The sequence below is a fragment of the Suricata suricatta genome, chromosome 6, assembly GCF_006229205.1.
Source record: "Suricata suricatta isolate VVHF042 chromosome 6, meerkat_22Aug2017_6uvM2_HiC, whole genome shotgun sequence".
NCBI classification, from domain to species: Eukaryota; Metazoa; Chordata; class Mammalia; order Carnivora; family Herpestidae; genus Suricata; species Suricata suricatta.
Window position 1 is genome coordinate 46,562,357 of NC_043705.1, and position 12,460 is coordinate 46,574,816.

The 12,460-nt window shown below is 35.6% G+C and overlaps 1 protein-coding gene across 5 annotated transcripts in view; it reads left to right on the forward strand.

Annotated features, from left to right (window-relative positions):
* SREK1 (splicing regulatory glutamic acid and lysine rich protein 1) overlaps window positions 1-10,976 on the forward strand; it is a 51,824-nt gene extending 40,848 nt beyond the window's left edge. For 3 of the 5 annotated variants that reach the window (XM_029942354.1, XM_029942358.1, XM_029942359.1), the window contains 2 exons: window positions 5,201-5,345; window positions 6,414-10,976. In XM_029942354.1, coding sequence (XP_029798214.1) covers window positions 5,201-5,345; window positions 6,414-6,563 — 295 coding nt within the window. In that variant the 3' untranslated portion in view covers window positions 6,564-10,976. The remainder of the gene's footprint in view (window positions 1-5,200; window positions 5,346-6,413) is intronic. The other 2 variants (XM_029942355.1, XM_029942356.1) reach the window with 2 other exon arrangements.
* The last annotated feature ends 1,484 nt before the right edge of the window (window positions 10,977-12,460 follow it).

The following is a 12,460-nucleotide window of genomic DNA, read 5'->3' on the forward strand; positions in this document are numbered from 1 at the left end:
GTTTATCACATTGATTGTGGATATTGAACCACCACTGCAGCTTAGGATTAAATCCCATTTGATTGTGGTGAATAATTCTTCTAATGTATTGTTGGATTTGATTTGGTAGTATCTTGTTGAGAATTTTTGCATCGGTGATCATCAGGGATATTGTTTCTAATTCTCCTTTTTAGTGAGGATCAGTTGCATTAACTTTATTAACTTAGAGGAAATTTATAAGTAGATTTATTAATAAATAAAGCCTTCTGATGGTGAGTCTACCCAGAAACATGGTGTATTTTTTTACTTATTTAAATCATCCTTAGTATTTTTTTCAAATGTTTTTTTTATTTTTAGGATAGAGTGAGCAAGGGAGGGGCAGAAAGAGAGGAGGACACAGGATCTGAGGCAGGCTTGGTGCTCACAGCACAGAACCTGATGTGGGGCTTGAACTCCAGAACTGAACTGTGAGATCATGACCTGAGCTGAAGTCGGACGCTTACCCGACTGAGCCACCCAGGTGCCCCTAAATAGTCCTTCGTGTTTTTTAGGAATGCTTCACTGTTCGTTTCATGCAGATTTTATGCATCTTCAGTGTTTATGTGTATTTTTACTCTTGTTGTTAATGAGGTCTTTTCTGTCCTCTACTTGGAGGTTGGTTTTGTACAAATGAACATTCTTGATTTCTGTGTATTTATTTTTCATCCATCACCTTAATAATTGGTCATAGTTTTCCAGTTGGTTTTCTGTGGTTTTCTAGGGATAGAACAGACGACTTTACAAAAACTTGTGCCAGAGTGTAAACAGGAGCGTGTTTCTCAGCAGGTCTCTCTTGTTTATTTGCTTGTGGGTTATTGTTTTTAGGTGAGAATAATGGAAGGCATAGAATATTGTAGTCGTGGGCCATATAAATGTATTTTTTAATACTTTGTACAAGTTAAAACTTTACTGTTACGAACTCAAATTAGACAAAAAGACATGTTCACGAAGTCACTTCTTCCCTATTTTTTCTACCTTGCGTCCTATCCACCTTCTCTGAATGAGCGATTGTTTTTATTCTTTCTTTGTTAATTTTTGCAAATTTAAGCAGATCTGTCCATCTGTCTCAGGATTTCTCCTTCAGGAGAGACAGCATACAGTGTGTATAGTGTGGAAGGGGGGAGTGAGTGCACATAGCCCCACTTAAACCTTGTGGTTTTTGTTGTTTTAATTGACAGTAACCCACATATCATAAAATTCACTTGTTTAAATGTGCAGTTCAGTTTAGTTAGGTTCGCAGTATTGTCAACCATGATTGCCACTTAATTCCAGAAGGTTTTTTCACTTGAAAAGAAAGCCTGTACTCGATAGCATTTATTCTTACTAGCTCCTGGCAGCCACTAGTCTGACTTAACTCTCTCTGTCATTTGCCTGGTCCAGACATTTCATGTATGGACTCATGCAGTACATGTAGTGTTTTGTATCTGGCTTTTTTGACTAAATGTAAAGTTTTCAAGGTTCATGTTGTAGTTTGTATCAATACTTCTCTCCGTATGTGAGTAATATTCCATTATGTGGATGAAACTGTGTTTTACATATCCATTCTTCAGTTGATGCACTTCTTAGAATTGTTCTGGTTTTTTTAGCTGTTAAGAGTAGTGCTGCTATGAACATTCATGTTCAAGTTTTTGTGTAGACACATTTGCATTTCTTTGGGATACCTGTTTAGGAGTTGGAATTGCTGAGTTCTGTGGTCTCTCTTGTTACCTTGTTGAGAAACTGCCAAGCTGTTTTCCCACAAATTTACCTTCTCACCAGCAATGTACAAGGGCTCCAGTTTCTCCACATGCTCACCAACACTTGTTATTGTCTGCCTCTGATTATAGTCCTTCTATAGTAGCATCTCATTGTGTAGTAGCATCTCACTGTGGTTTTGATTTGCATTTTTTTTTGGTTTTTATTTATTACTGAGTCAGAGAGAGACATAGAACATGAGTGGGGGAGGGGCAGAGAGAGAGGGAAACTCAGAATCTGTTGCAAGCTCCTCACAGCCCAATGTGGGGCTCGAACCCACAAACTGGGAGATCATGACCTGAGCTGAAGTCAGCTGCTTAACTGAGCCACCCAGGCGCCCCACGATTTGCATTTTTCTAATGAATAGTGATGTTGAGCATCTTTTGTGTGCTTAATTGACCATCTGTGTACCTTTGGAGACCTGTCTTTGCAAGCTTCTTGCTTTTTCAAATTGGGTTATTATTTTTTAATGTTTTATTTCTTTTTGAGAGGGAGGATGAATGCTGTGGGAGAGGATAGAGAGAGGGGGAGACACAGAATCTGAAGGCTTTTAGGCTCTAAGCTGTCAGCACAGAGCTTGAGAAGGAGATTGAACTCCTCAACAGTGAGATGATGACCTGACTTGAAGTCAGACAGTTAACTGACTGAGCTACCCAGGCTTTTTGTTAAATTGTAGGAGTTCTTTAAGTGATTTGCAAATATTTCTATTTTGTGTGTTGTCTTTTCACATGCACAAAAGTTTTTAGTTTTGATGAAGGCAGGTTTATCTGTTTTTTCCTTTTGTTGCCTGTGCTTCTGGTTCATGTCCAAGCAATCACTGCCGAATCTGGTCTCGTGAAGATTTTCCCCTAGGTTTTCGTCGAAGAGTTTTATAGTTTGAGCATATACGTTTAGGTCTTTGATTCAAGTTTTTGAATCAAAAAAATTTTGAGTTAGTGTTTTAATATAGTATAAGGGTCTAGCCTTGTTCTTAATGCAGGAGGATATCCAGTTTTCCGTTACCATTTGTTGAAAAGATTGCCCTTTCTCATTAAATGGGTTTTTGCGCCTGTGTCAGAAATCATTTGAACTGTATATGTGGGAGTTTATTTCTGGAGTTTCTGCTGTATTCTGTGTATTTATTTTCGGTCCTTATATAATACTACACGGTCTTGGTTACTGTGCCTTTTGTGTAGTAGATTTTGAAATTGGGAGAAGCTTTAACCTTTGTTCTTTTTAAGATCGTTTTGGTTATTTGATGTCCTTTAAGATTGTCCATGAATTTTAGGATGGGGTTTTCTATTTCTTCTGACAACAGCAATGGGATTTTGATAGGGGTGCGTCAAATCTGTAGGTGGCTCTGAACAGTGTTGCCATCTTAACAGTATTTAAATCTTCTAATCCATAAACATGGATATTTATTTGTCTTCATTTCTTTTAGCAAATTTTTTGCCTCTTTGGTTAATTTAGTCCTAAGAATTTAATGCAGTTTGATGTGGTTGTTCCCTGGACATTTAAGAATTATCTAGAAAGATACATTCTGTGGAGATACACACATTTCTTTGATTGTACCTGACATTTTAGTTATGGTTAAAAATCTTTCTTTATGCCCAGATAATAAAGAAGTTCACCTATGTTTTCTTCTAGCACCTGTATTTTATTTTTGAAATTTAGGTCTCTGATCCATTTGGACTTACTATGTATTGTGGAATGAGATAGGAGATACAGATCCAGGTTTAGCACTTAGAGAGAATGATCCAGTTGTGTCCAAACCTTTACTTACAGAAGACCATCCTTTCTTCAGTGATTTGAGATGCCACCTTTGTTGTACTAAATATGTACTTAGATCTGTGCTTAAGTGTCTTTGTTTTCCTGGTCTTTGTCTTTATTTTTATTTATTTATTTTATTTAAAATTTTAAATGTTTTTAATTTATTTTTGAGAGACAGAGAGAGGCAGCGTGAGCAGGGGAGGGTCAGAGAGAGAGGGAGACACAGAATCTGAAGCAGGCTCCAGGCTCTGAGCTAGCTGTCAGCACAGAGCCTGACGCGGGGCCCGAACCCGCAAATTGTGAGATTATGACCTGAGCTGAAGCCGGAAGCTTAACTGACTGAACCACCCAGGCGCCCCTTTATTTATTTTTTATTTTTTATATTATTTTATTTATTTTAAAAAACAAATTTTTTTTTATGTCTTTTATTTATTTTTGATTTTTGAGAGACAGAGAGAGACAGCGTGAGCAGGGGACGGTCAGAGAAAGAGGGAGACACGAATCCAAAACAGGCTCCAGGCTCTGAGCTGTCAGCACAGAGCCCCAAGTGGGGCTCGAACCCACGAACTGTGAGATCATGACCTGAGCCGAAGCCAGCCCCTTCACCGACTGAGCCACCCAGGCGCCCCTATTTATATTTTAAAGCTTATTTATTTGTTTTGAGGGATAGAGGTGGGTGAGAGAGAGAGGGAGAGAGAAACCCGCCCAGACTGCACTGCCAGCGTAGAACCTGATGCAGGGCTCCAGCTCACGAACTGTGAAATTATGACGGGAACTAAAATCAGGAGCAGGTACTCAGCTGACTGAGCCACCCAAGTGTCCCACGTGTGTCTTTATTTTTAAATTATGCATAGTTAGGAGAAAAAAAGCTTAGAATTCCCTATTAAGGTTAATGTTTTAAAATAGAAGGTATTAGGGGCGCCTGGGTGGCTCAGTCAGTTAAGCCTCCGACTTCGACTCAGGTCATGATCTCACGTTTGTGGGTTTGAGCACTGCATCAGGCTCTGTGCTGACAGTTCAGAGCCTGGAGCCTGCTTCTGATTCTATGTCTCCCTCTCTCTCTTCCCGTCCGCGTTCATGCTCTGTCTCTGTGTCTCAAAAATAAATAAAACATTAAAAAAAAAAGGTATTACCTCTGCTCTGATTTTTTTTTCCCCTTCTAATTCTAAAGGTACATTATTTTTATAGATGAAACTTGTTCATTTAGTTTTCTCTTAACTTTGATCTTGAATCAGTAGGTCTCCTTTTAATGGTGAATTGCGAGGGCAGTGGCATAGTAGGTAATTTGAATATTTGAAGGTTTGCTAGTAGTATTCGGCCTTCCTGGGAGCCACCTCTAATTTTTTTCATTTTCATAACTGTTTATTCACTTTTTTGCTTTGGAAAAGTGGGTAAAAAACCCACTATATTTTTGTTTTATTTTAATCTCATTACAGCGGATAAATTAATCTTGAACTATGAAATTGAGAATACTTAATTGTGTTTTATGTGAACACATGGTGGCCTCGGCATGTCTTTAAAAACTTAATAGGGGCGTGGGGTGGAGTAGGTGGGTTATCAAGACCATTTATGTTACTTAGACTAGGTTACCAGTATGCTTATTTACAATATATTAGTGTTAGATAAGGCTGCTTTGTCAACCACATGTAGATCTTTAATTTCTTAGAAGTTAACTGGCATATTCTCAATATTCTTATAGCAGAAATAAGAAGGATAAAAAGAGAGAAAAAGAAAGGGACCATATCAGTGAAAGAAGAGAGAGAGAACGTTCAACCTCTACAAGAAAGAGTTCTAATGACCGAGATGGAAAGGAAAAGTTGGAGAAGAATAATACTTCACTTAAAGTAAGCAGCAGCCATTCAGTGTATAGGCTTTGAATAATTAATAATTGAGATTGTTCTTTTTATATAGAACTAGTTATAGACCAAAACCTTCTTAAGAACTATGGTATCTTGTATGTTTTTGGTAGTCTTTAATATTTGTTCAGTTGATAACTTTTTTAAGCTGGAGTTTTGAAGGGATGAGGTCTGAGCTAACTGAATTTCAGACAAATGCATTCCTTATTTTAGAGAGTCCTAAACTGGCATACAGAAAGGCTGTGTACAAGTAACTTGTATTTGATTTTATACAAGATTTCTGATGGAGGCCATTTTCCTCAAAATATATGTATTTCCTGAAATATATTTGTTTCAGCAAATTTGACAAAAGTTTGGTCATCATTGGTTTTATAATGTATACTGAAATTAGGTTTGTTGAATTAGAATAATTAATGGAAAACCAAATTCCACCAAGTCGGGGTTTTTGGATAAATATTTAACTGCTTGTGAATTACATTAATTCCTTTGTTATACCAGTAAGTGTATTTGTATTTGGAAATTAATTATGAGTTCTGGAGCTTTCATCTTCTGATTTTATTTACTCTTACACCGATAGAGGCTTGTCATCAGCATCGTCAGTAGCGCTGATGACGTCTCTCGACGCTCCCGTGTGCCAGGCACTGCTCCACATGTTCTCGTAGGGCAGAGCTAGACTGCTGTGGAGCGGTTTTTGCTAGGATGAATAGTGGTTTCTTTTTCTGCATCCATTGAATCTTGCTGCTGTGATATCCAGATTGCAAATCTGTCCTGGCATCTTTAGCAACTGTTTAGCTCTTTCAGCAGATTTGTCCACTTTTCCAATTAAGTAACATTTTTTGAACACTTATATTTTGTCCTCAACTGTTTGATTCTAATTCACAATTTTCAGAGGACATATCGATACATGTTTATATATCTTACTTATCTGAAAAGGTAATGGGAGAAACTACTCCGTTTTATTAAGCTTACTGAAATACATATTTTAACCATAACCAGATGTAATAGCAGGCAGTTGTTGAGAAGAATATTAAATGTATACCTTAATATTCATTGTAGGAGAAGGAACACAATAAAGAACCAGATTCATCTGTGGGCAAAGAAGTAGATGACAAGGAGGCACCCAGGACTGAGGAAAACAAAGTCCAGCAAAATGGGAATTGTCAGCCAAATGAAGAAAACCTCGCTACCAAAACAGAAGCAGTATAGGACTGACAGATGCACCTCTAAACACACGCTGGAATAAAATCCAAAGCTATTAATTCTTCCAACAAGATGTTACACAGTGAAGAAATCCAGTTGAGTATAAAGATACGAACTAACAGCTATTCTAGTTGTTAGGTGACTTTGTGGCCATCTTGTTACTGAGTAAGAAAATAAAGCATGGACATCGTGAAAATAACAGGTGTTACCCAAACTCCTCATCTTCTAGAATTTGTGCATTTCCATGGTGGCTGACACACTTGTCATGTGGTTTGTTAGTGTTTGGCAAGAACCATTACAAATAAATGGGACGTCAAAGATCCAAATTTATACTGTCCACAGAGACTGGAGATAAGCATTGGAGGCTCTTTTAAAAAATGGTTGTTACTGAATTTTGTATTGTTTTAGTTTTGTTTTTTTTTTTTTAAATTTCAATATATACGGATTTGATGATGTGCTTGAAATCGGTGCAAATATATACACACCCTTGTAAGTGCAGAGTATGTAAGAAGTTTTAACATTTACTTCACAGGATTTATGGTGATTGTGTTAAATTCTCACTATTGTGTTTTCTTTTGCTCACTGTTTAGGACAACAGTTTTTGTTAAAATAGTTTTACAGACTAAAATTGCTTAAAAAATGGTTTAACAAACAACTGACAATGCATGCTACTGTTCTCTTTCAAAAGGAAGAGCAACTGTATTGAATACTAATAATAAGGTATTCAGTGTTTAGAATCATTGGGTCTACCCACAAAGTAAGCATTTCCTTTTGAACTCTTTTTGACATTTCCAAGCTTATTATGAATAATATTGCAGTGTGTGTTGTCAGCTGTAGGTGGCAAAGGTGCCATTATAAAAAAGAAAACTGGGTTTTCAAAATGGGCTATGGGAGCACAAGCTGAAGCTTTAGTGCCTTCTACAATGTGGTATACTGTTTTCTAGAATTTTATATGTGCTAGTCATTCTCAATTCATACGGAACTTAGATGGATGTTCCATTCACTCCCATAGAGAAAGTGTGCAAGTAGTGTGTCAGAAGAGCTTCTTACATAGTTCATCTAAGAGGAGGGAAGTCCTGTTTTCAAGAATGACTTCAGAGCTTAAAGCAACAATGCAGTTTTGGGACCATCAGTTTTATACTGTGATAATTGAATATGAAGCATGTTCTTACTTTACTTAAATCAGAGCAAACGCTTTCATTGTCTCCATTGGATGGCCTTAATTATTACCTCTTAATCATCTTGTAAGTGATGTGCAGAAATTATATGTAATGGAGAACACGTAAGTTTATTTGTTTTAAGGATATGTTTACTTGAGTTTAAAGTATAGGTCATCCGTTATTCGTAGGCTCACTTTTTGCAGAAGTATGCAAGTAGTAAAATGACAACATTGCTAATATTTCCCCAAAGCCATAACTCATAGTTTCAGAAATCTTTTTATTATTGTTATATTCCCCCCAAAGTTATACCTTTTAATTAGCATGTTATTAAAAAAATCAAGTATAATTATTTTAATGCAATCTAATACAATCAAATTACTCCGTTGCCTTACCTCATGGGAAGGGTTAAAGACTTAAAAAGCTGAGTAGCACATCAGTTACTTGGTTTCAGCTTGAGTTTTCTTTTAATGTTAATACTATTGAAACTTAAGTATTTAATAGAAAATGGAAAGAATTGCCCTTATTGCAAGTAATGAAGCCTGGTTTGATTATGAAGCTGCTTAATTACTCTTCATGTGTTCAGAATTACTGTTTCTTTCTTTTCCCTTTTGTCACCGTGTACATTAAAATTTTTGAAAATGCTTTACTATGTAAAGTATAGATGGTCATTTTAATCATTCAACCACATACGGTTGGCTGGTAAACAGCTTATTCTGATACAAGAATGCTTGGGTGCATATGGAAAGATTGTGAGTGTATGTCTTGCATCAACAGCTTTCTTATTTATAATATGTAGTAGAATAGAGCAAATGTTTGAATCTCTGTTATTTTTAGTACCATTTCTCTAATAAAGCTAAGTATTTTAGAGGAGAGTATTTGTTTATGCATTTCAAAACAGCATCTTAGTTTATCATGTCTGTCTTGTTTTATTGGGCATAGAATGATTTCAACATGGAGAATGCACGTTTGTGTGGTGTTTTGAGTTATTTCTTATACTCTGGACTCTTTATGTTTCCTTTGTTGGCAGTTAACATAATTAGGTTACTGCTGCCAATTGTTTTTCTTGCTGATGATATTCAGCTTTGAAATAATACTTCTTTTGAAAGACACTGGTTTGTAAAAGGAGGACATGAACAGGAATACAGGAGATCCAGAGAAAGTGAAAAATGTTCTCAAATGTGTTTATGGAAGCAAAATTTTCTAGGGCCTGGAGGTATTGGAGTGAGTGTGTGTGAGAGATAGAGAGATTCTTTATTCACTTATAGGAGCCTGATAGGTTTCCATTTATTTGTTATTTTCTTTCAAGGTTTTTTTTTTTTTTTTTAAGACTATTCTTTTTCATCCCAGGTAGATGTTTGTCAGGAAAACTTGAGGTAAGGCCAAGAAGACAGCCATTTTATGCTTGATCCCTTTTTAAATTATTTTTTTTAGCTTGATTATACAGAGAGTACATTCTGTTCTTTAATTGTAGTTGCCATCCATCATTCTGGACAACTTCTGTGGATCCTCTTGTTTCTTTTCAGCAGTGCATGATGAATTATTTATATTAAGGTGGGTCTTCATAATGTGACCACTTTCATGTGTGAAAACAAGTATAAATCCTTAACTTCTGTAATTGTCTCCATATTCTCCATCTAGTCTAATTTATAATTGCAAACACTAGTCAGCTTGTGACTTTGTTTAGAATTCTTATATTCAAGAATTTCAGTATATGCTATGTTGATCTTCAGAAGTGTCAGAGGCTTAAATTTTTGACATGCTCAAAAATAAAAACTCAAATTTAGAATCCTTTCTTGTCAAGAAAGTAACTTCATTTGTGATACTAGTTGTTTGCCAGGACCTCATTCATTCCTTTATATATGTTGCTATCTTTATCTTAAAACTTTAAAAAGCCCTTAATCTAAATCAGCTCTGAAGATACTATTTAATTTTAAGAATTGCAATATGTAGTAACAGGCTTTTAAACACTTAAAAAATCTATTAGAAATAATGTGACTTAATAAAGTCATATTTTTATGATTAGTCTTTTTAGTAGTTGAATTAGCTATTAGTATGAATCCTTTTGGAGAGATGCATTAAATAACATTTCAGTGCATTATTTCTTATATTTTCACTAAAAGATAGTGTCTGAAGTGTCTGATTTTAACTGGCTGGGTTATGAAGTAGAGCCATGTCCACAAAGTAGTTTCTTACATGTTTAAATATTTTTTCTTTTCACTACCTACATATTTAGTATCCTCACATTTACTTAACTAGTGTTATCATTTAAAATTGTTCATTTTCAAATTTCAGAAGTTAGGGCTCTTAAAAAAAAGGGCTAAATTAGATTTCTGGAAACAGTAGTCAAGCATAATGTAAGATAAAGACTTAAAAAAAAAAAGACTTTTAAAATAAAATTGACTTCCCTACCTAATTTTGGGTTCATGGGTGAATTTGTTTTTGTTAAATACACTTCTTTCTATTGGTGATTCTGCCTAAAGATTGTTACCTTATCTTAGAAATAAAAGCTAAAGCTGTTGATGGTTTTTTTGGTCCATATTCAGTTAGGTTAGTAGTAAGTAATTACATTTCTTTCTATTCTATTTTAAGGTATTTTTATATTTCCTAACTAATTTATCATAAAATTAGTTTATATCTAAGATAACATTTCTTAATATATTGTTTTTAGAAGCAGGGCTTTAGTTTGTTGCCTCATTTTAAATTTACTTCGTATCTACCTAAAATTTTAATTTTGAAAATTGCCAACTTTTGGGAAACTTCACATATTTTACTGCTAAGATTTATTTTCCTGGGATTGGAATGGAATAATTGTTCCCTCCATTCTTAACTTTCATTTGCTTGATAGATAATTTCTTGACTTTATGTGCAAGTTCAGATTTATGAAAGTAATGCTGAAAGAATTAGAATCGAAGAGATAGAGTTCTACCAACTCGAGGCTGTGGTAGGCAACAAATGGTTGGGGAGCAGTCTGCAGAAGTCCCTGATTTCCACAGAAGATTATGTCTGGGTGTATTGTGTTGTCATTTAGGTAGTTCAGTTTAATGGTTAAATATTCTTCTTCTTAATCTTACAATAGTGTTCTTTACATGATGCTGTGGGTTATCAAGGGAAGAGTTTAACATGTAAACATAAGATGCTGCATAGGCCGTGTATATTTATGTGATTAGGGCTACTTCTAAGTGGTACTAGTAAAGATTTATCAAATGATGCTGCTATTGTGTTGCTATATTTTTAATAAAATGAAAACCTTAAAATCTCACCACTGTTGAGTAGTAATTTCACTTATTTCTGAGACATTTACTTACATACTTATGGCTTATTTTTTGTAATTGAAAGATGACAATGGGCTCTTCTAGACTTGTGTAATGTCTTTCGGCTTTTGGTTTGTATGTGGTGTGCCAGCCTAACAGGATGAGTTGGGAAATGTTCCCTCATCTTCAGTTCTCTAAAGGACTTTGTATCATACTGACATTTCTTCTTCCATAAATGATAGGTAGAATTTCACAATAAAGCCAACCTGAGTCTGGAATTTCCTTCTCACATTACAAATCAATTTGAGTTAGGCCAGTCATCTGCAGAAGCTCTCCTTGCTGCTGGGAGCAGTCCTTGGTGCCTGGCCTGAATGTGGTGAGTTTTAATTAGGTGTGCTCTGGTCTGCTTGTGAAATGAGACCTGCTGCCGCCACAGGAACCAAGGCTTCATAAGACTCCAGGATGGGAGATGAAGTGTTGGCAGGGGTTGAGCCAGTCTTCTGGGGGAGCCCCCCGGGCCCAGCCTCCCCTAGTACTGAGGATTTCTTTTGAAGAAATGGGTCATTTTACCTGAAAATGATATTATTCTGGAAAACTTTTCAAGGAATAAGACAGCAGTCATCACTCCTATCTCTTCAGTTTGAAGATTCCAGTCCTTTGACTATGGTTCCCTGTGCTGTTTGTTTTCACTGGCTGTGGATGGGTAGATAGTATGTCTTAACTGGAAGCCAGTGGATGGCCTTATGTCCAACATAAATCTTTGTATCAGGATTCCTTTAGATTATCAGCTTTGAGAACCTAGTGTAAGTCATTGTTTTAGAAGGTGTAGGTTTGTAGAATGGCTATTTATTTCCCCTCTCAGGTCCTTGATTGGCTGCAGAGTTTGTCATTTTTATTCTGATCATGACCCTATGACTTAAACAGTCTGAAAAGTTACTTATCACCTAATGTGGAGATAAATATTTCCTTATACTTGAATGTATATAAAGAACTTATTAAAATAGAACCTATAAAATTGTATAGTTTTAAAATATTTTATTCTTGAAGGATTTTTTTTAAACTCATGAGTGGCTTAATCAGATTTGATCTTGTCCACAGGTTCGATGAAAATGACCCTTTTTGGCTGGTCATAAATTATGTTCCAGAAGCCAATTTATCTCAGACTTGTATATAGTACCAGGCTTTAAATACCTAAGCTCTTGGGAAGTTTCTGTTTTATTCCTCTCCAGAACAGAATATGCCTAATTATTGCTATGCTTGGGGATCAGGAACTTTACATGAATATTTTTCCATTTGAGGATTAGTAACTTTTTCTCACAATTTCAGAGGATTAAAGTAAAAAAGGCTATTGGTAGTTTCTAGTAAAGAACTGTATATTGTATGAAATATGCATTTTATTCTATAGAGATTTGTAAAATTGTAGCAGTCTGCAATGATTTTCTTTTCCTTCTATGAAAATGACTTTCTCTGAGACTTTATATAACATTATATA